General features: G+C 41.4%; 1 protein-coding gene across 2 annotated transcripts in view; it reads left to right on the forward strand.

Moving 5' to 3' along the window:
- Positions 1-12,831, forward strand: part of LOC111982078 (endothelial cell-selective adhesion molecule) — a 60,113-nt gene that overhangs the window by 39,321 nt on the left and 7,961 nt on the right. For both annotated transcript variants that reach the window (XM_070449357.1, XM_024013624.2), the window contains exons 2-3: positions 10,766-10,911; positions 12,357-12,558. In XM_070449357.1, the coding sequence (XP_070305458.1) occupies positions 10,766-10,911; positions 12,357-12,558 (348 nt within the window). The remainder of the gene's footprint in view (positions 1-10,765; positions 10,912-12,356; positions 12,559-12,831) is intronic.

The following is a 12,831-nucleotide window of genomic DNA, read 5'->3' on the forward strand; positions in this document are numbered from 1 at the left end:
TTGAATGTTTTGGCATTCAGGTCCAAAAAGTCATCCTTGYTCAAGAAGGCTATAGCTTTCTCAACGAGAACGTTGTTGGAAAAAAATTGACTGAAATCTCAAGAGGATGTGCAGGCAGTCGAGTATCCATTGACGATCAAGATTTTTCTTGATCTTTCGTCTGGTGAGCTTCTCAACTTCGCCTTATCTTCACCMGTCTTAATTTCACTCCGATTTACTATCCMCTGTCTCTCTTTCACTGTCTCTCGCTTTATTCCGGTTTCTCTCTTGTTTTCATTTTCTTTCTGATTTACTATCCTCCAATTTTACTATCCTCCATTTATTACATCGTTGGGTCATTTTAAAATACATCCAATGCTTACTGTTTTATAAGCCAACAGGGTCGTATTCCATATACACCACATGGTAGAAAATTGACTGAAACAAAGATACTACTCGAACTTGTCAAATAAGACACACTTGTTTTKATTTATGTTTTGCTACATCTTGAATATGACCCAAGGTAGCAGTAATGTGAAGAGTGAAAGCTTGTAGTAAATTAGAGGGATGGTGTGTTAGATACAGTAGTTTTGTCGAAGAATGCACCCCGCTGGGTGTCTCACACCGGACTGCAGTCTCTGTCTAAGCAGCAGCAAGTAGCAGGACCTCTCACCTTTCATCATTATCACTGCCAAGCAGCTCGCCTTACCCAGGGAGCTGTGTCATAGACCAGCACATGCAGACACACACACACGCACACTGGCTTCTGAACCTGTAGTTTCTAAGGCCAGGAGCCCTACCCCCAACAACACCTGTGTGAAGGTACAGCAGCAGTGGTGTGGTGGGGGTAGATTTGTCTCAAAGAAGAAAGGCATTAGGCCAGCTAAGACCCTTGTTGGGGTAGGGAGCGAGAGAGGCTACATGAGGGGAGAGAGGTGACTTAAAAATGGGACGGAGGAGAGCTTCTCTGCTTAATGACAGCGGGCCGCTATAGACTCCGATCTACCCCCCCCCCCCCTTTGCACATCCCTCTGCTGCTGTATTCCCCCTTACTGAGGCGTCTTAGCAAGGATGGAGGGATGAGAGCGGAGAGGGGAGCTTGTTGCCTAATGACTCAGAGAGAGGAGACACACACACCGCCTCACAAGAGGGGGCAAATGGCATTCATTAGACTGTCAACTTTGCTAATTATAGTAAACGTGCATTAAACACACATACACCCTGTAATCATGAATTTAAACACTCTGACTCCACTCAGAGAGCGCCTTTGCTTCTCACAGTTCAACCCTTGATGCGTTTTTTTCCGTCTGTGAAAGCAATGAAAGTTTAGCATTATCATTAGTGWATGGGTTGTTTTTAAAGGATCCTCTGTATTAATCCTATACATTCCCTTTATATTTATATTGTTTCTGGAGGGAACTCAGTTATTATGCTATTATTATTACCTATTATGCTACTGTACATTCTTGTTRTTTTGCATTACCTACACACCTTTATACCCATGGTGCTCAGGGTTTATTCACCTATGTTTTTACCACTACATCCCTGGTTGTATTGMGTTTGTATATGAACCCAGGAAGATTACCGGTGATGGGTATGTTAAGAAACTGTACTACTGTGGAATAGAGATTCAAATTATATTTGCATGAAGGTACTGATCTTCTATCGCTGTTGTTTCAGCTCATTGGTGCTCAGTGGCAGGTGCTGGTTATCTGCTTCCCCCACCTGGTTATTTGGAGACATTGCAGTCTCTCTGGCCATGTGGTTTTTATTGAGTAAATCTCCACTCAATCAGAACAGGCAGTGGACTGGGGTGATGACATCCTTAGCGGCTTTGCCAACAACCGGATGCATCCGGTTTTTAGGTATACAGATATCTTCAACCTAGCTTCCTTTTCCGGTGAAAACTAGATTTGGGAACTCCGCTCAGGTGTTTCTTTTACACCTGCTACATTAGGTTAGGATGACTGTGATGGTGATCGGGTCCTGCTTGGGTGATTGGGCATCTTACAACAACTAACCCTTCAAGGTGTTTTCAAGGTATTTTGATCATGTCAGTTATCTGAAAGATGGCTTCTTTTAAAAAGGTGTGTGTGCAGTTGTGAATGTATGCTTGTAAGTGTGTGTGCATGCATGTTTGTGAGATTAAGGTTAGGGGTTTATTCTAATGAATAATCAAAATCACACCAGAAATGACCTACTGGTATCCTCATGTGTTCTGATAACACTGGGCAAATAATTTAGAGTAGGGCTAAAATAACAAATTATTTAAATAATTTCGGAGTGGGAACATGGAACATCAGACAAGACCTATACACACGTCACATTTCGTATGACATGGACACTCCACAGACGCACCCTGACAAGATTACACACTCCCATGTGATAGTTACACACACTAGCAGACGCAAAATACACGCAAACACAAACACACGGCATGCAGTGATGGACTGGATTGAGAGATGAAGGAAGATTACACACAGCTCTTTAAAATTGGAAATGTAATTTTATTGAAAAACAAGGATATTACATGATTACCCAAAAGAAACAACAAATGACATTGAAGGGCATCTCTTCCATCTGATATAAATGTGATTATTTCAGCACATTATTATTATTATTATTATTACTGACCCATACAGGAAATCAGAGCAACACTTCATACCATGGCATTGTTTAATACTTGTCTCTGATTGGCTTGAAGGGCATTTTATAGCGTGCATTATTTAAGTGATAATGCCCGAGAAGCTGGTGTTTGGAGGATATACAATTGAAGTCGGAAGTTTACTTACACCTTAGCCAAATACATTTAAACTCAGTTTTTCACAATTCCTGACATTTAATCCTAGTAAAAATTCCCTGTCTTAGGTCAGTTAGYATCACCACTTTATTTTAAGAATGTGAAATGTCAGTAATAGTAGAGAATTATTTATTTCAGCTTTTATTTCTTTCATCACATTCCCAGTGGGTCAGAAGTTTACATATTCTCAATTAGTATTTGGTAGCATTGCCTTTTAAATTGTTTAACTTGGGTCATATGTTTCGGGTAGCCTTCCACAAGCTTCCCACAATAAGTAGGGGGAATTTTGGAATTTTTAGGAATGGGGAATTTTGGCCCATTCCTACTGACAGAGCTGGTGTAACTGAGTCAGATTTGTCGGCCTCCTTGCTCGCACACACTTTTTCAGTTCTGCCCACACATTTTCTATAGGATTGAGGTCAGGGCTATGTGATGGCCACTCCAATACATTGACTTTGTTGTCCTTAAGCCATTTTGCCACAACTTTGGAAGTATGCTTGGGGTCATTGTCCATTTGGAAGACCCATTTACGACCAAGCTTTAACTTCCCGACTGATGTCTTGAGATGTTGTTTCAATATATCCACATAATGTTCCTACCTCATGATGCCATCTATTTTGTGAAGTGCACCAGTCCCTCCTGCAGCAAAGCACCCCCACAACATGATGCTGCCACAACCCATGTTTCACGGTTGGGATGGTGTTCTATGGCTTGCAAGCCTCCCCCTTTTTCCTCCAAGCAATACAATGGTCATTATGGACAAACAGTTCTATTTTTGTTTCATCAGACCAGAGGACATTTCTCCAAAAAGTACGATCTTTGTCCCCATGTGCAGTTGCAAACCGTAGTCTGGCTTTTTAATGGAGGTTTTGGAGCAGTGGCTTCTTCCTTGCTGAGACGCCTTTCAGGTTATGTCGAAAAATTCCTGGAACTTTCGATACATTCCCTGGTTTTCCAGAAAACCTGCCTGGAGGATTCCAGACTTTCTTATTCCCTCCTGATTCCACTAATCCTCCAACCCATAACGGATAAATAAATAAAAAATTACATTTAGGGAAAACCAGGTAATTTATTGAACGTTCCAGGAATTTTGAGACAGCTAGCCACCCATCCTCTTTAGCGATTTAAACATTGTGACTTAACTCTCTGAATTCAGAGAATTGCCAGGAGAGCATAATACAGTATATCCACCACTGCATATAGCTACCGCTATTCTCAATGTCTAGTAAACTGCTCTGTAAGAAATCCTTCCGCTCGGCTGCCTCCAAAGCTGGAATGTAAGGGGTTAAGATCCTATGCTAGCTATATTGCTTTAAGCCATGATGAGGTTTGTGTAATTCCCAAAGCTCAATAGAACATAGAATAATAATGGTAAAGACGATTAGCTGTGGATAAAGGAGGGAATAGAAGTGCCTGAGTGGATAGTGTGGGTGGGTGGGGAGTGCCCTGAGTGGACCATGGACAAACCTGACTGACCCATTAAGTGACCAAGCTGGCAAACCAGACGGGTAGAGATTCATCCACTTTCTTTATTTCATTTTCATTCACAAGTTTTATTTTATTTGACAGTTGATCCACTTTCAACTGGAGTGCTGTCTGGAGTCCATTTCTACCCCTCTGCTTCAATGACATAAGATGTATTTTTTGGGGGGCTCTGTGTGTCAGTCGCTGTGACTTATTGGGACCAAGTAACCATCTAGGACTGTGTTTTTGGTAATGAAGAGCTTGTGATTATGAAGAAAAGTGCTTGCCTGTTTGGATATCTTCCCGTCTTTGGTTGGTAGGAACAATTGTTTTATGGTGTTATGTATTGTGCGCAAAGTGGTTGTGGKAATGAACTGTTGTTGGCAAGACTGTGATTTATCATTGGTTCCAATAGCTCTGGGAGTGAAAATTTTGTTTGCAAATTAATTCCCTGTGTTGGCTTACTAAGCATGGTCTTTTACATTTTTTTTTTTTTTACAGTATGTGAGATCTCATGAAGTAGGAGGATCATTTCTTGAAGGGTGACAAGTGTTACACTGACGACAAAGTGCATTTTCCCTTTCTACCAGAAACACAGCTGTTTTTGATTAAGGCTCCATGCATTTTGCAATCTATTCAGCCAGATTGTCTGAGTGTGGTTGTGACTGTTTCCATAAACACCTGCACCAGTAGAAATCCACTAGCCTTCGAGCTGAACGATGATGACCAGAGCTTACTCATGATGTTGCACGACGATTTAAGTCAATAAGTCATCGTTTTTGTCAAAGTATGATATATTTGGGCTTGAAATGACTAATCTGAACTGCCAACTTTGTGCAAATCCGTATGAATGTGGTGTCTTTTCCTATGATATGACATACAAATTATTTTCAGCTTATGTTTTGTTTCAGGGCTGTGTTTCATTTGAATGTTAGCACCCACCAGCATGGTTTTGTTTATTAATCAAAAACAGCTGCAAGGTTATTCCTCTTTGTGACTGCGTGAGATGAGCCAAACAGCCTTGTTGCCGCCTGAGCAATTGAGCAAATTAAAATGGTGGGGGTAAACTTGTTTTTGCAGCTCCTTTTTTTTACCAGTAAAGTGTATTTATTTAACTAGGCAAGTGAGTTAAGAACAAATTCTTATTTACAYTGATGGCCTACCAAAAGGCCTCCTGCGGGGACGAGGGGCTGGGATAAAATTTTGAATATATAGGATAAACACACATCACGACGACAACAGCATGACAGCAACACATGACAACACAGCATGGTAGAAACGCATGACAACAACATGGCAGCAGCACAACATGGTACAAACAGTATTGGGCACAGACAACAGCACAAGGGCAAGAAAGTCGAGACAACAATACATCACGCAAAGCAGCCACAACTGTCAGTAAGAATGTCCATGATTGAGTCTTTGAATGAAGAGATGGAGAACTGTCCGGTGAGTTTTTGCAGCTCGTTCCAGTCACTAGCTGCAGCGAACTGAAAAGAGGAGCGACCCATGGATGTGTGTGCTTTGGGGACCTTTAACAGAATGTGAATGGCAGAACGGGTGTTGTATGTGGAGGATGAGGGCTGCAGTAGGTCTCAGATAGGAAGTGAGGCCTAAGAGGGTTTTATAAATAACCATCAACCAGTGGGTCTTGCAATGGGTATACAGAGATGACCCGTTTAGAGGAGTATAGAGTGCAGTGATGTGTCCTATAAGGAGCATTGGTGGCAAATCTGATGGCCAAATGGTAAAGAACATCTAGCTACTCGAGAGCACCCTTTGTTCTAGAGTGTTTAACACAAAATCCGGAGAGGGGCCAGCTGTGTATAAGACTATCATCTGCATATAAATGGATGAGAGCTTCCTTCTGCCTGAGCTATGTTGATGTAAATTGAGATGAGCGTGGGGCCTAGGATTTGAGCCTTGGGGTACTCCCTTGGTGACAGGCAGTGGCTGAGACAAGAAGATGTAAGGACTTCATACACTGCACTCTTTGAGAGAGTTAGCAAACCAGGCCAAAGACCTTTCAGACACCAATACTCCTTAGCCGGCCCACAAGAATAGAGTGGTCTACCAAATCAAAAGCTTTGACCAAGTCAATAAAAATAGCAGTACAACATTGCTTAGAATCAAGGGCAATGGTGACATCATTTAGGACCATGCAGTGACACATCCATAACCTGAGTGGAAACCAGATTGCATACCAGAGAGAATACTATTGACATCAAGAAAACCAGTCAGTTGATTATTGACTAGTTTTTCCAACACTTTTGATATACAGGGCAAAATAGAAATTGGTCTCTAACAGTTAGGATCAGCTTGATCAGATAATCCATTGGATAATTTGACAATTTTCACATTTTTTAGCTAGTCTGTATTAAGAGTATAATTTTGACATGATAGCATTTTGCAAACCCGCTTCCCCCGTCGCCCCAAGATGAATGGTTTTGACCACTAAAGTTTTGCTCCACTGCTTTGATTTGTGTAATGTTCGCTAGAAGTGTCTTCAGATAATGAAACGCACCTGTGAAGGAAATTCAAGGAACTTATAGTTGCATGTCATTTTCAGTGTTAATGATCATGAGCAAAGTCATTGTAGCATATCTTTTCACTTCCCCTGTGAAAACCATGAGCATAGGCTGACTTGGCTTTGCTGTACCTCAGCCGAAGCCTGCCAGCAGCCTACCTACCAAAGGATGCACGTGTCCATTTAAGTTTTGAGAATGACACAAATAGTAATTTCCACAAAGTTTGCTGCTTCAGTGTCTTTAGATATTTTTGTCAGGTGTTACTATGGAATACTGAAGAATAATTACAAGCAGTTCATAAGTGTCAAAGGCTTTTATTGACAATTACATGAAGTTGATGCAAAGAGTATTTGCAGTGTTGACCCTTCTTTTTCAAGACCTCTGCAATCCGCCCTGGCATGCTGTCAATTAACTTCTGGGTCACATCCTGACTGATGGCAGCCCATCATCAGCCCACCCGCCTCTTGAGGATTGACCACAAGTTCTCAATGGGATTAAGGTCTGGGGAGTTTCCTGGCCATGGACCCAAAATATCGATGTTTTGTTTCCCGAGCCACTTAGTTATCACTTTTGCCTTATGGCAAGGTGCTCCATCATGCTGGAAAAGGCATTGTTCGTCACCAAACTGTTCCTGGATGGTTGGGAGAAGTTTCTCTCGGAGGATGTGTTGGTACCATTCTTTATTCATGGCTGTGTTCTTAGGCAAAATTGTGAGTGAGCCCACTGCCTTGGCTGAGAAGCAACCCCACACATGAATGGTCTCAAGATGCTTTACTGTTGGCATGACACAGGACTGATGGTAGCACTCACCTTGTCTTCTCCAGACAAGCTTTTTTCCGGATGCCCAAACAATCAGAAAGGGGATTCATAAAAGAAAATGACTTTACCCCAGTCCTCAGCAGTCCAATCCCTGTACCTTTTGCAGAATATCAGTCTGTCCCTGATTTGTTTTTCCAGGAGAGAAGTGGCTTCTTTGCTGCTCTTCTTGACACCAGGRCATCCTCAAAGTATTCGCCTCACTGTGCGTGCAGATGCACTCACACCTGCCTGCTGCCATTCCTGAGCAAGCTCTGTACTGGTGGTTCCCCAATCTTGCAGCTGAATCAACTTTAGGAGACGGTCCTGGCGCTTGCTGGACTTTCTTGGGCGCCCTGAAACCTTCGTCACAACAATTGAACCGCTCTCCTTGACGTTTTTGATGATCCGATAAATGGTTGATTTAGGTGCAATCTTACTGGCAGCAATATCCTTACCTGTGAAGCCCTTTATGTGCAAAGCAATGATGACGGCACGTGTTTCCTTGCAGGTAACCATGTTTAACAGAGGAAGAACAATGATTCCAAGCACCACCCTGCTTTTGAAGCTTCCAGTCTGTTATTCAAACTCAATCAGCATGACAGAGTGATCTCCAGCCTTGTCCTCGTCAACACTCACACCTGTATTAACGAGAGAATCACTGACATGTCAGCTGGTCCTTTTGTGGCAGGGCTGAAATGCAGAGGAAATTTTTTATTTTTTAAATTCAGTTCATTTGCATGGCAAAGAGGGACTTTGCAATTAATTGCAATTCATCTGATCACTCTTCATAACATTCTGGAGTATATGCAAATTGCCATCATACAAACTGAGGCAGCAGACTGTGAAAATTAATATTTGTGTCATTCTCAACTTTTGGCCACGACTGTACTGGAGATATGCGTTTTTCTACATTGTATCTTTCAATAGTTACCCATATTACTGGAGCATCAGCTTATTCTTTTTAACTATTTCTATGGCTGATTCATGTCTGCAATTTATGGAAGATGGCAAAACGTTGGAGTTGACAAAAGAGGGCGAAGTCAAAGAGAGGCTGGTGGTTTCCATTTGTGGCAAAGTTTTCCATAAATCAATGCTTATGACAAATCCATCTCCGGAACCAGTCATAGAGCAATCTGGCTAATGTTTTGAATACGGTGTAAAAAACAACAACAGCAACAACAAATAACATTAGCTAGCTAGATAAGGTTAGCAAGATCTAGGTAGGTCGATAAGGTTAGCATGCTAGCTACACTGACAGCTGTCAGTGCCCGATTTGTTGTTTATCAACTCCACATGGAAATTCACACACCCAATTCATGAATATGTATAAGTAGTCATCGATATTCTTTGGAGGTGGAACCTACAAGTGCATTGCCTTTCTAGGACAGGAAATTACATCAAAATTGTGGCGGCAACTTCCTCTGGGGGTGGGTCCTTTAAAGATGTTCTCCAGCTTATATATATATATATATATATATATATATGTGTATATATATATACACACACACACACACACACAGTTGAAGTCGGAAGTTTACATACACTTAGGTTGGAGTCAATAAAACACATTTTTCAACCACTGCACCAATTTGTTGTTGACAAACTATAATTTTGGCAAGTCGATTAGGACATCTACTTTGCATGACACAAGTCATTTTTCCAACAATTGTTTACAGACAGATTATTTTACTTATAATTCACTGTATCACAATTCCAGTGGGTCAGAAATGTACATACACTAAGTTGACTGTGCCTTTAAACAACTAGGAAAATTACAGAAAATTGTCATGGCTTTTGATAGGCTAATTGGCATCATTTGAGTCAATTGGAGGTGTACCTGTGGATGTATTTCAAGGCCTACCTTCAAACTCAGTGCCTCTTTGCTTGACATCATGGGAAAGTCAAAAAATCAGCCAAGACCTCAGAAAACAATGGTAGACCTCCACAAGTCTGGCTCATCCTTGGGAGCAATTTCCAAACGCCTGAAGGTACCATGTTCATCTGTACAAACAATAGTACGCAAGTATAAACACCATGGGACCACGCAGCCGTCATACCGCTCGGGAAGGAGACGCGTTCTGTCTCCTAGAGATGAACGTACTTTGGTGCGAAAAGTGCAAATCAATCCCAGAACAACAGCAAAGGACCTTGTGAAGATGCTGGAGGAAACGGGTACAAAAGTATCTATATCCACAGTAAAACGAGTCCTATATCAACATAACCTGAAAGGCCGCTCAGCAAGGAAGAAGTCACTGTTCCAAAACCGCCATAAAAAAGCCAGACTACGGTTTGCAACTGCACATGGGGACAAAGATCATACCTTTTGGAGAAAATCCTCTGGTCTGATGAAACAAAAATATAACTGTTTGTCCATAATGACCATCGTTATGTTTGGAGGAAAAAGGGGGAGGCTTGCAAGCCAAAGAACACCATCCCAACCGTGAAGCACGGGGGTGGCAGCATCATGTTGTGTGAGTGCTTTGCTGCAGGAGGGATTGGTGCACTTCACAAAATAGATGACATCATGAGGATGGAACATTATGTGGATATATTGAAGCAACATCGCAAGACATCAGTCAGGAAGTTAAAGCTTGGTCGCAAGTGGGTCTTCTAAATGGACAATGACCCCAAGCATACTTCCAAAGTTGTGGCAAAATGGCTTAAGGACAACAAAGTCAAGGTATTAGATTGGCCATCACAGCCCTGACCTCAAACCCAATTTGTGGGCAGAACTGAAAAGTGTGTGCGAGCAAGGAGGCCTACAAACCTGACTCAGATACACCAGCTCTGTCAGGAGGAATGGGCTACCCCAAACGTTTGACTGAAGTTGAACAATTTGAAGGCAATGCTACCAAATTGCTACCAAATACTAATTGAGTGTATGTAAACGTCTGATCCACTGGGAATGTGATGAAAGAAATAAAAGCTGAAATAAATCATTCTCTACTATTATTCTGACATTTCACCTTCTTAAAATAAAGTGGTGATCCTAACTGACCTAAGACAGGGAATTTTTACTAGGATTAAATGTCAGGAATTGTGAAACTGAGTTTAAATGTATTTGGCTAAGGTGTATGTACACTTCTGACTTCAACTGTATGCATGTATGTGTATGTATAATATAATTATTTTATATAAATCTTTGTTTAAAAGTGATATCCAAAGTATAAGTAAAGTACCCCTCTCCCAACTCCAGGTGTGCTGGCCCAGATCCAGATGCCGCAGAGGACCATGGAAGTGATCGAGGGTCAGAAAGTGGTGCTGCAGGCCTGGTACAGCCCCAGCTCCGTCACTGGCAAGGACACCGTTCTCTGGAACTTTGTGGCCAATAACACCCAACTGGTGAGTGTGTTTTAGGATCTGTTTTGTTGTGTGTGGTGCCTCTAGCATCTGTGCTGATCGTCTGACGATTTAAGGGCTGTCCTCACTTGAGATACGTACAGTAACTTGAACTTTTGCACCAAACATTAAATCAAAGGCATATTTGCTGTGACATCATAAGTCTACAATAAAAGGTACCTGCGTTAGCTCTGCATACCAGTTACATACTTCCTTGTCAGAAGTACTTTGTACATGGAAAGGTTTTTGGTGTAAAAATTTAACTAATCTGTAATATTGCATTTTTTTAAAGTCAACTTGAAATGATGAATGTATTATATTTTGTTTTGTTTTAATGTTAAACTCTGACTTCTGTGATACTTCACATCATTTGTCTGAGTATTCAGAAAAATATGTTTATGTTCTGTGCAGTTTTTGCTCAAGCTTCCAATGAAAACTGAAAATCTGATTTGCTTGGCCATCTGTGTCTGTAACGTGGAGGATTATTATCATGAAGGATGTTTGACTGCTGTTATACTGTTAATCTGGAAAACCTCCTAAATGAATCAAATAAAAGGCTTAACACTCCATCTATTCACTGTATTTTACCCTTGCTTGAAAATGCATAAATGTAACATTTCTGAAAATTAGGCCATCAAGTGAAACAATGCTAAACAAATCAAATCAAATGTATTTATATAGCCCTTCTTACATCAGCTGATATCTCAAAGTGCTGTACAGAAACCCAGCCTAAAACCCCAAACAGCAAGCAATGCAGGTGTAGAAGCACGGTGGCTAGGAAAAACTCCCTAGAAAGACCACTGAACAGAGTTGTGATTTTGGGGTTAGGTTGGGTTTAACCCTTTACAAAACATATTAAGCTGGCGAAAGTGAGTAGTGGGCCATAACTGTCATCTGACTTCTTCCCCAAAACTTACATCCACAGACAATGTTATCTAATGACCTATGTGGGTTTATTCTGTATGTTTGCTTATTCCAGATTATCCTACCATAGTATACAGACGGACCAAGTCCCAAAGGGGATCAAACAAACACAAAAAGTCCACTACAGTAGCATTCACCAGCAGTTGATTGGGAGATGGCAGTTGTTGGCCTTGAGATGGCAAGCTGCTTTGGCTAAAGGCCCAGTCATGGGGTGGTAGTCTGACATAACTAGAGAACCCTTATCTCAACTCTGAATCGGCCCGTTAGTCTTTAGCTCCAAAGACCTTGTTTGCATAAAGGTCTATATGATTTGTTATTATCTTCTAATCTTTTTGTCATATTTTAAAGTACTCTAATTATATTCCTACTCAATGCACTTTTCATGGCTCTATTAAGAACATAACATCAGCTAAGAGAACATCTTGTTAATGGCAGATGGTGTAAAATTAAGAAAAGGACAGGATTTTCGAGGGAGCTTTGCAACAATCTTCATGGCTCTTGTCCCCACCATCCACCCCACACAGATCATCTCGTACACCCCAGACTCGATCAGTTTTGGCAGCCCCCAGTTCGGGGAGCGCGTGGGCTTCACGGCCACCATGCCCTCGGCCAACCTGTCCCTGTACATCAACAACACGCAGGAGTCGGACTCAGGACGCTACCTCTGCCAGGTCATCATCCCCGGGGCCCAGGGCCTGACTGGAGAACTTAGCCTCAACGTCAATGGTAAGGACAAGGAGACCCCTTATGTAGTTCATGTAGTCATACAGCATGCCATCTGTGTATTCTTTATAAGAGCTGTATATGTAGAATGAGGCAATCATGTACATACAATGCATTCTGAAAGTATTCAGACCGTTGTACTTTTTCTGCATTTTGTTACGTTACAGCCTTATTCTAAAATGGATTAAATAAAAACATKATTAATCTACACACAATACCCCATAATGACATAGCAAAAACTTTTTTTGACTTTTTTGCGAAATATGTAAATGTGAT

Source organism: Salvelinus sp. IW2-2015, linkage group LG20 (assembly GCF_002910315.2).
Source record: "Salvelinus sp. IW2-2015 linkage group LG20, ASM291031v2, whole genome shotgun sequence".
Taxonomy (NCBI): domain Eukaryota; kingdom Metazoa; phylum Chordata; class Actinopteri; order Salmoniformes; family Salmonidae; genus Salvelinus; species Salvelinus sp. IW2-2015.